General features: G+C 42.8%; 1 protein-coding gene across 1 annotated transcript in view; it reads right to left on the bottom strand.

Moving 5' to 3' along the window:
* CDHR3 (cadherin related family member 3) overlaps positions 1-6,645 on the bottom strand; it is a 38,637-nt gene extending 31,992 nt beyond the window's left edge. Inside the window, 2 exon segments of the mRNA XM_069850055.1 lie at positions 1,376-1,578; positions 6,234-6,645. Of these exon segments, the coding sequence (XP_069706156.1) occupies positions 1,376-1,578; positions 6,234-6,303 (273 nt within the window). The 5' untranslated portion in view covers positions 6,304-6,645.
* Between the last annotated feature and the right edge of the window lie 6,940 nt (positions 6,646-13,585).

The raw sequence follows: 13,585 nt of genomic DNA, 5'->3' as shown, positions 1-13,585 counted from the left end.
TTTCAGTCCCATTCAACAAGCAGCAACATAAAATGCTCATATTGCACAGTATAGTGATGGCAGGGACAGGAACAAGCAGGTATATAAAAGGGCTGTGTTTTGCCGCAGAAGAAATAGCTTGAATTCAAAAAGCCAAAATATTGCCTAGGAACAGAGTTCCACAGTATGAACTGTCTGTCAGCAAAGCCAGCTAAAGGGACATGTCCATCTCCATCTGCCTCTTACATCCCCTCAGCTGAGCCAGTTCAGTTGTCTGTGCAGCCACATCCTATGCTTCACAGGTAAAAGATGGGGGTTTTTTGAGTTTTTTTGACTATTTCACTGATCAGGCTGGGGAGCAGCTAAAGAACCAGCAGAGCTGGCAGAAATGAGCTTTGCACTCTGCAAGGAGGTGGGAGCATGGGAACAGCAGCAGCGCCTCTAGGCAGGTTGGATGAGCCGCCACTGGGGTCACAGTCTTATTTTCCCAAAATTTTCTCCCAGAAACATCAGCAAAGATAACAAGAAAAGAGCCCTTGTACCAGTTTTGTGAAAACCTGAACTTCCTTGGAAACACCCAGAAAAAATGTATTCAAATTAACTTTGTAAATCTCTGCTTAGTGTCTATCCACATCTTTTAGAGTCAAATTTCAGTGTCACTGTTCAGTCTTAGACATACAGGAGAGTTACAATGGGATGACAAGTTATCACACGTCTGAACACTCATTGCCAGTGACAAATGTGAACTAAAACTCGCTAATTTATCCAGCAATGAAATTTACCCTGAAGTAATAGAAATTGCTTTGCGTTTGCCATAGGAGAAGAGCACACAACAGATAGAAATAGATCGCAGATGTGTGGAAGTGTGATAACTTCTTACCTCAAGAGAACTTCCTCATTCATCACAGCTTTGTTCAGAATTAAATATGACTTCGATCTGACTCATCTTACTTTATTTTGGAAGTCAGTCAAATTCATTTCAAATATAGATGAGAGTGGTCAAAGAGCAGCTGCACGTGGTTTAACGAAGCCACTTTAAGTTCACAGTAACTTGATACAAATTAAGTTGAAAAACTACGGGCAAATCCTCAAAACAGAAGCAAGTCTTATACGTCCTTCTTCAACTCTTATTTTCGAAAGAACGTATTTTCTATCACAGAATAAATAGAATTATTGTGATAGGTGTTTTTTGCTTGTTTTTTGCTTTTTAAAAATTATAATCACTATTGCTACTCATTTGTCATATCTATTACAGCATGTCCAAATTCCACCACAGTTTGCATTAGCAACTCTTTTCTGATTAAAAGATGAGTCATTATGCACTGTCAGTTCTCGGTAATCTAGGAAACATCAGCCTACATGACTGAACATTGCTCAAGCTAAATGTAAAACTCACCATGTATTCAAGATCTCCTTTTTGTACAATATCAAAAGCTGCTGTAAGCGGATTTGAATTTACTATGGTAGGAAGTATTGCAACACCTTCAGGAGACAATGGAGAAAGAGTTACATTAAAGGTACAAAGGGAGACACCAGCTGCTGCGTTTTCTTCAACAGTGCTTATTGTAGGTAAGCCTTTAAGCAACTGGGTTCTTCTTCCTGCAAGATGACAATGAATGTAAAATTACTTCTGGGAATCTTACGCTGGCAGGAACACACAGCTTGTGCCAAGAGCTGCCAGTAATGAGCAAAAAATGACCTGATTATCTTTTTGCCTATGAATGGTGGCATTACACAGTAGTAAATCCTGTATTAATGGCAAAAGAATTCATCTTTTCTCTAATTCAGTACTATACTATACTATACTATACTATACTATACTATACTATACTATACTATACTATACATCTAGAGTATCTGATGTAAAGTTGTTACTACATCATTTAGCTTTGTATTTGCCTTCATACAGAAGTGAAGAAATCAAACATATTTCTGTTATTTCATTTCACCCCCTGTGCTAATCGCTGCCTCTGTGCACTAAACCACATCACAAAGCACTTTAAATCACACAGATCCAGATGTTAAAGAAGCAATCTTTTTCATGTATTACGCTATCAGCAGTGTCCCCTTCCTCTGTTTTCCCTCTTCTTACTCTTTCTAGCACAGCTATGTGCACACCTGGCTCATCAGCAGTGTGAGTTAGCAACAACTTTGGGGTGTTGTGCTGTTGCGCCTCCTGCTTTGAGCATGGAAGAGCAACCTCCATTCCTCGGAGGAATCATAGAATCATAGAATCACCAGGTTGGAAGAGAACCACCGGATCATCGAGTCCAACCAGATGTGGAGAGAGGAGATGTGGAGCTACAGAAGCACCCGTGGTCCAAAACCGCCTAGAAGCAGCACAGAGCACTGCAGCATCCAACAGATTTGTGTGAGCTTCTTGTTTCTCGATCAGCCCTCTGGACTCCTCAAAACAAAATCTGTCCTTGCTCTGCTGTTTAGCTTGTGTTTTTTGTTATTTTAACAAAGGCCTGTAGTGTTTTCTCCCATAAAGACCATCTAGAAAACATAAATCAGGGCACCCCCAAACCAACAATGTGCCTTAACGTTAGACTGGAAAGGCTGAATGTTACGCTGAGGGGGGCTTTGTTGGCTTGTCTGATATACTTGCCAAAAAAGCTGGCTGTGTTCACCCAAACTTCCAATATACTGCGTGCCAAGACAGCGGCAGATACTGCTCACTCAAGGGCCTGGCCACGCGGTTCACACACCAGCAATTACTGTAGCAAAAGCTCCACGAGGTCTTTAGTTTGCTGGGTGGCTGCAAGGTAAAAAGCTGCTATGGAAACCAGTCTGAGGCCATTAGGGCTGCAGCATGATTCCACTTGGATGCTCATGCTCAGCCTGCAGCTTGGGAACGTAATGCCAAGAGAAAATCTGCTGCTTTGCGACACCTCTGCAGTGTGAGACAGAACCACCTCCCTTTGCCCCTTTTCATGTGGCTGGGGAAGAATGGCCCACGTCAGCTACCACGGAGGCTCTCTAACTGCCAGTCCTCCAATGGCAGCAGGCTCTTTAATCCGGAGGGGGAAGAGTTCAGCTCCAATACTTTCCAATGACACTAGAAGAAGCCTTAGTGACTTTTTCCCGAAACGATTGAAAAATCTTGTTTTCCTACATTCTGTGAAAAATTTTGGAGCATTTTAGAGATCGCGTGTATATGGCCTTTGTGTGGTAAACATTATTCCTGTTACTGGCCTCCCAAATAATTGTTCCCCACTGGACTGGAGAAGGCTTAGGATCCCAATGGCTTTGCTACATGAGAAGCAAAATTAATGGCCGGGCCCAGAGAGTGGTGGGAAATGGTGTGAAATCCAGCTGGAGGCCAGTGACAAGTGGGGTTCCCCAGGGCTCAGTACTGGGTCCAGCCCTGTTCAATGTCTTCATCAATGACCTGGATGAAGGCATCGAGTGCACCCTTAGCAAGTTTGCGGACGACACTAAGCTGGGTGGTAGTGTCGATCTGCTGGAGGGTAGGGAGGCTCTGCAAAGGGATCTGAACAGGCTGGACCGCTGGGCTGAGTCAAATGGCATGAGATTTAACAAGGCCAAATGCCGGGTCCTGCACTTGGGGCACAACAACCCTGTGCAGCTACAGACTAGGAGAAGTCTGTCTAGAAAGCTGCCTGGAGGAGAGGGACCTGGGGGTGTTGGTTGACAGCTGACTGAATATGAGCCAGCAGTGTGCCCAGGTGGCCAAGAAGGCCAATGGCATCTTGGCTTGTATCAGAAACGGCGTGACCAGCAGGTCCAGGGAGGTTATTCCCCCTCTGTACTCGGCTCTGGTGAGACGGCTCCTCGAATCCTGTGTTCACTTCTGGGCCCCTCACCACAAGAAGGATGTTGAGGCTCTGGAGTGAGTCCAGAGAAGAGCAACAAAGCTGGTGAAGGGGCTGGAGAACAGACCTTATGAGGAGCGGCTGAGAGAGCTGGGGTTGTTTAGCCTGGAGAAGAGGAGGCTGAGGGGTGACCTCATTGCTCTCTACAACTACCTGAAAGGAGGTTGTGGAGAGGAGGGTGCTGGCCTCTTCTCCCAAGTGCCAGGGGACAGGACAAGGGGGAATGGCCTCAAGCTCCGCCAGGGGAGATTTAGGCTGGACATTAGGAAAAAATTCTTTACAGAAAGGGTCATTGGGCACTGGCAGAGGCTGCCCAGGGAGGTGGTTGAGTCACCTTCCCTGGAGGTGTTTAAGGCACGGGTGGACGAGGTGCTGAGGGATATGGTTTAGTGTTTGATAGGAATGGTTGGACTCGATGATCTGGTGGGTCTCTTCCAACCTGGTTATTCTGTGATTCTGTGATTCTGTAATGGCAGTGGATGAGTCCAGAAGACAAAGCATGGAGTCCCTTGGTCCCCCTTCTTCCCACATCCCATTCCAGGAGGCACTTGTCCTTGCAGTGTTTCCTGGAGCCCTTCTTAGAGCAGCATCCCTCCATCAGACACCTCCCGTTCTCCCTCTTGCAGCCAGCAAGACTCACTGCACTGTGGGAAGGAGAAGGATGGAACGTGGGGGTGTTTGCAATGTAAACAAACACTTTGGTTTGTGGTGAAAGACTTTGCCTCTGGGAAGACCTCTTCTGAGCACAGGGCCCCACCGGTAAGAGGCAGAGCTGAGGCACTTTCCCAGAATCTCTCCACAGCTGCATGGAGGTTCCCATGCTCCCACACTCCAGGTACAGCAGGTCCATGGGTCACTGATCTGGCTGGGACTACTCTGGCATTCATGATAAAACAGGCCTTGGAGGTGATCTGCAGGTGGGTGAGGTAGAGGTTGGGGTGTGGGAGGCTGAGGTGGAAACTTCCCATAAGAATTAGACTGAACAGTTCATGCTGACACACTGGCAGGAGTGAGTTCAGCTGAGCTGTCCCTGATTTATGTCAGTGGAAGCAGGACTCAGTGAAGGGCCGAGTTTTTATCAGTGTTCTTATAGATTCTGGAAAACATCATCAACAAAAATCGCCCATGCACATGAAAAGGGCTCTGGGGATACATTTCCATAAGCGGAGCTGAACTTTTAATATAATCTTCTGTGGACAGTATCTGATGAATTCTGTTCCCTCCGCAAGCCACAGTTCATTAATGGAAACTCTTCATAAAATCAATTAAATTATAGTATTTTGAAATGTAGAAATGTTGCTATTTTTGTTTTACCTTTAAAGGTTTCATTGACCGTTGATTCAGGATTTGTCTTTCTAAATAACAGGTTCTTACTTCTTGATCCTTATTTTTAACTGAAATTTTCAGTACTGCATCTAAATGGCTGTTGCTTCTTCCAATTGATTTTAGAAAAGCCCTCCTTCCATATTCACAAGTCCTTGCTTTCCTCCTTACTTCAGAGAACAAAACATGCCTGCAGCAATTTAATACATTATTTATCAGAATTACCAACCCCAAATACTGACAAACACTGAGTCCAAGACAAAGCAATCATGAGACTGGCTTTGATAAGTATATGTATGTTTAAGACTTATTTAACTGTGATTTGTTAGTCTTTGCAGTGTGCTTGAGTCACATCTTCAAGCTTTTCTCACTCCCTAACTATGTAGGTCTGAAAAACATTATTTCTCAAGGAAAGGTGAGACTCACATACAGTGCCCTGATCATGGTTTTGGGGACATTAGGAAAAGCACCAAATACTGACAGGTTCATGAGGCTTGGCAGAGCTCTTTCAGTTCTTTAACAGCAGTGACTCTACGTGAGCCAATTTTATTACAAGCAACACCAAGAGTTCCATGAGCCACAGACTCTGCAGTTTTAAGATCTAATTTAAGTCACTAACATGCATATATCAATATTGCCAAATTTCCCATGTTTTTAACACTAGACAAAGATAGTGATATTACCTTACTAATATTCTCCACAAGTATTTTCCTGTTTGCTCCTGTTTGTTTGCTTGTTTTATTTCATCAAAGAGAAATATTATCGATATTTGGAAGGATAATACTGGAGTATTAATACTAGATACGGTTTCTTAGAGAGCTGACCTCCTTTCCCACTCCAAGATTGTGTTACTGAGCAGCAGCTATTGCACGCGAAGTGCCTCATCCAGCAAAATATCTTAGCAAGGGGTCATATTCTTTTCATTATACTGCTGTAACCACAGAGCTCAATCTATTTCAACAGGAAAATAATTGTTGCTTGATTTTTTCCATCCATGCCTGATCCCTAAATATCTATTATAAAGCTCCCAAGAGAAAGTATAACAGCCAACAGTGTTCTAATTTTAGCAGTGTAATGAAATCATGTTCTTACCAGATACTACTCCCAGCAAAATGAGGAGGAGGAGCATGCTCTTCATCATCTTTACGACCCTATCCTTCATGTTCACAAGACGCAAACTGAAAGAAGATCATGGTATGTTTTCCCTAGTTTGCATCAGCTCTACCTAAATTCTTCCTCTTTGTCATGTTGTGGAGTGAGAAATGAAACAAAGGACCCTTGTCTCTAAGGGAGTTTCTAAACACCGTCAGCTTGTTTGCTTGTCAGAGAACTGCTCCTTGTTGACACTCCATCCACAGACCTGGGCCACACTTGTTAAAACAACCACTAACAGTCCTTTCACTGCAAGCAGCTTATTTACTGAAGCATCAGCAAAAGAATCAAGTAAGTTCTGATTCTGGAGATACTGTGTTGCTTTCATGGATCTGGCCAATGAGGTGCTTTCTTCACAAATCAGGATCAAATAGTCATTGTTTCATAGAATCATAGAATAGTTAGGGTTGGAAGAGACCTTAAAGATCATTTAGTTCCAATCCCCTTGCCATGGGGTAAGGACACCCACTAGATCATGTTACCCAAGGCCCCGTCCAACCCGGCCTTAAACACCTTCGGGATGGGGTATCCACAATTTTCCTTGGTAACCTCTTCCAGTGCCTCAGCACTCTCAGGTGAAGAAATTCTTCCTAATGTCTAGCCTAAATCTGCCCTTCTCCAGCTTATATCCATTCCCCCTTGGCCTATCACTACAAGCCTTTATGAATAGTCACTCTCCAGCTTTCTTGTAGGCTCCCTTCAGGTACTGGAAGGTTGCTGTAAGACCTCCTCAGAGCCTTCTATTCTCCAGGATGAACAAGCCCAACTCCCTCAGCCTGTCCTCATAGGGAAGGTGCTCCAGCCCTCTGATCATCCTTGTAGCCTCCTCTGGACCTGTTCGAACAGCTCCATATCCTTCTTACATTGAGGATTTCAGAACTGGACACAATACTCCAGATGAGGTCTCACAAGAGAGGAATAGAGGGGCAGAATCACTTCCCTTGCCCTGCTGGCCACGCTTCTTTTGATGCAGCCCAGGGCTGCAAGTGCCCACTGCCGGCTCATGTCGAGCTTCTCATCGACTAGCACCTCAAAGTCCTTCTCTGCAGGGCTGCTCTCAATCACGTCATCAATTTTCTTACTTAAACCAAGAATGTGGAGGTTCCTCTTTTCCCTGGGTGTCAGAGAATTGCTCAGACCACACACACACACTGCATACCTGGAGGTGAGATTGCAGCATATGTACATGATGAAGTTAGCTTTGCTGTAGCTGTCTCAGGCACAGCATGGACCACAATGCAAAGTGCACTGGCTCCCTTAGATGAGTCATTTGGCCAGCCAGCCCACAACATACCCATGCAACTTTTTTTTTTTTTTTTAATCTAAGGGCAGTCCCAGAATTATTTTGTGGAGTATCGTACAGGGTGACACTAATACCAGAACTGGGTGCAATATAGGTGCATTAGCACTGACTCATAGAATAATTTAGGTTGGAAGGGACCTCTGGAGGTCACCCAGTCAAACACCCTGCTCAAAGCAGGCTTGATTAGATCAGGTTGTCCAGGCAGTTGTCTAGCTGATTTTTGAACACCTCCAGATGAACTTAACAGCTCTGCTAGGAGAAAGAATTTAGTGATTCAGGTTTAACACAGCTCTGGAGAAAGCACACTGATTTGTGAGCTAAGCTAGCGTCTCTAGATGGTTCTGTATGACACACTGTGGCCGTCCCAGTGAAAAATGATAGTAGTTTAGAAAGCTCTGTTCTGTTCTCCTGTGTTTTGTGCATTATGAGCATGTTAATTGAACATACCAAACATGAACAGCCAGTTAAACATTTGGGCAGGCATTGCCTATGCTTGCACCTTAATCTACCGTACATACGTGCCCCAGAGGCTTCTGCTGATATAATGAAACTGGAGGAGATGCATCAGTAAAACTTACTGATTGGAACTGAGCCATAACTATATATCTGATACTGGTTTGGGGGAACGTTTATAAGAAACTGTCACTTGATGGTTGGTCTGCATCTGTTTTAAAGTGTCTCTAGGGCCTTGCCAAGTCCAGACACAGCCTAGGCTTAAAGTGAATTTGGTCACGTCGTATCGTTGGGGAGCACACACTGCATCAACCTGTAGTGCTGAGGAAGCTAACCTTCCATTTCCCAAGGAAATGTGTGCCTAGACTTCATGTTAGCAAAAAAAAATATATGGAAAACCTCACTCAAAAGATGCAGTTAAGTTGATATTAATGTAAATACACTTCTATTACCAAGAAGTCTAGCCTGTCCCTTTACCTATCAGATCGTTGCCCATCCTTTCATAAGCATCTTCATGGTCCTCAAAGAAGCTTTTAATCTGACTGGACACCTCACAAAGATGAAGTCTGTGTGCACAGGTATGAACTAGGCTTGTACAATAAGCTTGTGATTTTTCACTAATTATCAGAACACTGAAAAACTGCTGCTAGCTTTATTCCCTCATTTTAATTGCAATGTATAATCTATGCCATTAGACTGCTGTTTCCTTTAATCTGGAAAGAAATATTGAAACATCTGGGCTAAGTTTTAAGATATATGTTTAAATTTGTTTCATGGAGTGATGGGACTATTTTCAACTCCTGAAGAGCCAAACCTTTGCCAAAACTTAGAAGGGACCATATTTTGTCCTTCATTTTCTTTCTCTTATTTCTTACACTGGGCTTTTGGAGGACTGAGTCAGGTTGTTGGGGTTTTTTTCCCCATAAATACATATATCAACTTCTTCATTTTGTCCTTCCTACACAGAATTACTTTCAGCAGGAGTTCAGTGTCCATATACATAAATCAGACTTTTATCTGCACGTGCTATAGGGGGATATGAAAAACAGGGAGATCAAAGGAATCTGGAATATACACGTGCTTGGAATGCGAGCCTTTCCCCAGCTTCATCTGAAAGTGCAATAGGTAAGTGTTTTGGGTGCTATGTGAGTATCCATGGAGCAGTTAACTTCTGTTTCTCCCTAAAACATGTCTCCAGGCCTTTCAACTAGTCCCTGATAAGCCTTGTGGTTCAAGCATGTTGTGAGAAGAGACCGTAGAGGTGACCAGGGAGATGAGAGGAGAGCCAAGTTAGGCACACAGTGAGGGAGGAGAGTGTGGAGGGCAGCTCACAGAGGTGGAACAAGTTTAAGTAGAATGGACTCTGGTTCCTTCTTCCTTCAGTCACTGCCAGTGTCTTTCAGTACCTCTCTTAGATCCCTCTTTTCTTATACTCCTCTGCTGAGTGGATTTCTCCAGTTCTCTGACTCATCCTGCCAGGTTATGAGGTATATGATGAAAAAGCAGCCAGATTTAAAGAAGAGTCCCAAACAGGTTAAAAATCAAGGAGTGGTAAGTATGGCTATGTAATCAAATATAGAACTGATTAGGAACAGATGAGTTAGGAGAAGGTCAGCAAGGCAGAAGTTCCCTGACAAGGCTGACATCATCTGCTTTGCTGGTGCAGGAAGGTCAGGAATGAGAATCCTGGGAATACAAAGCAGTCAGATGAAAAGAGATCAAGGCAGCACAAGCAATAATGCAATCAGTTTTTCCACTAATGGCTAATTCTACCATTAGCAGTGACTTTCTTCTGCTTAGCCAATCCACAGGAAAGCAGACATTTTGTTCTTACTTTGGTAATCAATCACCAAAAATTGAGAAGCCTAAGGAGAATTTTCACACATCTGATCCAACCTCAGTTCAAGAGTATTTATGATGTTGTTTCTTTAATTAAATTACTTAGACTGTCAGGTTTTATTTTCATCTCCTTTTTCTTTAAACAGTGCAGCTTCTCTATTTGCTGCCTTGGTAACCTGTCCTAAAATATTAAAATAGTACCTTAGCATCCTACACCAGAAACTGGTGCACCATTTCATTTGATTTCTCAGCTAAAAGCTTACCCTGTACTGTTTGTGAGTGACAAGAGCAAAATAAAAGTCATGAGTACTACCCAGGCCACTTTAATCTCACCTAAATCGATCCCAGCTTAGCGAGGTTAGTAACCCATGCAATTATGCAAAAAAAATCCCAGACAGATATACAGACCATCTGTTTTCTGGCATTGACTCATAGACACATAAACCCGCTAGGCATCTCCTTGATAACTGACTTGAGGTGTCTGTTAATAGGAAGTGATTCTATCACAGCAAGAGCTTTTTGAGGGGATCCATATTTAAATAAAGAATAACCTTAAATCTGGGTAAGTACACACATAAGTTTCAAAACATTGCTGCTGTCAGTGCTGAAAAGTTCTTCCATTGCTCCAGCAGTTATATACCCAAGGGACTAAAGCATTTGCTAGAGAAGAAAGGACCCCAGGGCTCTTTTGCCACAAAGAATTTGAGTACTTATTTAAGACTGGAACTATGTAAGGTGTTAAGATAGCGCAGATTTTTCTGATCCTTCCCATATCCTTCACTCCATCTTGACAAATGTGGAATGAGGCAGACGGATGATTACAAGGGCATGAGTTCAAGAAAGCTCTAGATGTAATTGAATCCTCCCTACAAAGAGGTCAAGTGACTTCTCCAAGGCCACATGGGAAGTCTAGAAAAGCCAAAATTCTTGGTCCCACTCCCAAGCTCAATCATGACGACTGTAAGACACCACGACTGTAAAAACCACATTGATGCTAAGTGTTTTCCTCTTTAAGAAGTTCTTGTGCTGCTTAAAAATGTTACATTTTCTTCAGTTAACACAACGTGGAAGTCAGTGAAACACAAGTGTCAATATTCATTCATCTGAGCAAAAATAGATGTCATCAGCAACTACTTTGTGTTTTGGGTTTCAAGATCAAAACCATGCAGTGGTGGTGCACAACATTCAGTCCCTATGAGAAATGACGCAGCTTGCTCACACTGGTCACATAAGTCTCTTGGATTTTAATCATGTGGTTTCTCTTCCAAAAAAGGTTTTGGTGCAAGCAAAGATTCAGTGAAAAATACGTCAAGGCCAACAAAGTCTTCCTGAGTTTGCTGGATATTTTGATCAAGGTCTGAACGCATGTGGCAATACTTTGTACCTCATGATACAGTATTTACTGCATGTTACATGTTTGTCTGTTAGTATAATTGCTTGGCCACCTGAGCTGATTGGTAAATATATAAACAAGGATGTGAAGTATCAAATGATGCAAATACAACAAGAAAGAATGCTCTGGGCAAATACGGGTACTGAAACTCTGAAGTTTCTATGTACATACCATGATGCACTTCACTTAGTCAAGTATGACTTAAACAGGGCTTTACATCATGAAACTTACTACACCTTGTTTATTTTAACAGCAAAGGGATTTGAATTTGTTTTTCAAAAGCAACCTTGCATTTTAGGACAAATACAATATTTTCAGTTGGCATTGAGAAAAAAAAAAAAAAGAGTAGGGAACTAACATAAAAGACCACAGCTGGGCACAAGGCAGAGGGGCAGATGGTGGAGTTTCACTTGGAGATAGACAGTTTTTTACACCTAAGTTCCTCCCTCCTCTGACCAGGAGGAGTGAGAATAACTCACTACACCCTAACAGTGTGAAAGTTTGTTTGCCTATGGTTCTGTGGAACTTAATGATCTTCAACTGGGCTCTCTAGCTCTCCAGGGGAGCAAAGGAGGTGCTTGGGATGAGAGAAGGGCGTTTAGCCCTGGGTACACTTTAGTTTTGCTTGGGCTACCAACGCTGTGGTGGGGGCTGACCTGCGCCAGATCCCTGATGTGCCACAGTGCATTAGAGCAATCTTTGTTCACCCCTCTCAATGGTTGTGTTTCCCCAGAGGCACGGGTTAGAAATACCTCTACAATTTCCTCCTTTAATTTTAAAATAAGATGTAGGGCAAAACAACAGAAAATCTCTGCCATATTCACTTGCTTTGTACTTGATTCAGCTTTTTGCTGATCCTCCTTTTATGTCTTATTGCTCCAGGGTTCCAATGAGCTTTGCCTCAAGCCCCAAAGGATGCTGAATTGACTCATTTCTCCTTGGCAGTTTGTAGCCCAACAATAGAGGGAGAGGATATTCTCATCCAGATGTTGGCATTGAAAAGCCAATGAGAAAAAAATAAGTCCCACATATGCCTCCCAGCATAGGCATTCCCTAGGGAAAATTTGGTTTTTGCCCTTTGTGACTGTACCTGGCACCTAGAAGATGTGTGAAGGGAGTAAGGAGGGACTTCTAACTTTCTTCTCCACTTGTTTCACAGTATAAGCTGCAGTCTGGCTGTTGGACTGAATTGTCTTAAAGAGGACAAAATTCTTTTCTGCAGGACATTAAATAACTAAGATGACTGTTCAGGGCTTTGTGTTACCGATGTTCCTGTGAGCTTCTGTCCCCATCAAATGACTAGAATAACTGCAGTATTTATACAGTCTCAGTCTTAATATTACTAGATCAGATAGCATGCAGCAGTCTAACACCACCTGAGGATCTGGTGTATCGTTTTTGCCTCTGCTCCATCCTTATGCTTAGCAATAACCAAACAGTAGTACCACAATTTACTCAGCTATGGGAGGATATGAGAACAGAGACTTCTGGGGTAGAGGACTGAAGTTAGGGCTGTGAAGTATGAGACAGTGAAGAGAATGGTGGAGCAAAATTTGGACTTCTATTGTGACAGCTGAGGAGTAGAAGAAGTAGGAAAAGATGGGGCATGTGAAGATGGGGTCCTGATATGATGACAAGGAGATGTGCAATAAGAGGATGAGGGAACCAGTTGATGTGGTTTTGGGATCTTTCTTTAAGGAGCATGTGGCAGAAGAGCTGTGGCAGAACAGCTGTGGCAGCACAGACATAGGTTTATAAGTTGGAAAAAAGTTTGTGGGGTGTGGTTAATGGGAAGTGGCAGGCATTGGCTTGAAGAGGAGATTTGTGTGGACCTATGACAGTAAGGGAAGAGAAGAAAATAACTTTTCCACAATAATTTCAGTTTCTACCTTAATATCTTGCTTGGGAGATACATTGTCTGAATCTGTATGTGGAACCTTTCTGCATTTGGGTAGCACTAGACTATTGGAAAATAAATCTAATAATCCTAGTCTCACAAAGATCAACGAGAAGCCTGATTTCTTAAGGAGCAATTTCAATAGATCTGGACCTGAATAAAGTGACCCAAAAGCAAAAAAAAACCTAAACCTTACTCACAGAGCAGACGGATACAATGTTCATTGCTGGCTCTGTTCCTTACTGCCTGTAAGCTCTGTGACTACAAAAAAACTTTAGAAATATCACACCAAATTCATTTGGGTACAGACACAGGATCACTTTTTTATGTTGCTGAGTTTAGATTATGCTTATTTTATCTGAGAGCAAATGTGAGTGAAAAAAATAAGCCACTTGAAAGTGACATGA

This window comes from Phaenicophaeus curvirostris, chromosome 1 (genome assembly GCF_032191515.1).
Source record: "Phaenicophaeus curvirostris isolate KB17595 chromosome 1, BPBGC_Pcur_1.0, whole genome shotgun sequence".
NCBI classification, from domain to species: Eukaryota; Metazoa; Chordata; class Aves; order Cuculiformes; family Cuculidae; genus Phaenicophaeus; species Phaenicophaeus curvirostris.
Note: the sequence above shows the minus strand (reverse complement) of the source record. Positions and strands in the feature narration are given on the sequence as shown.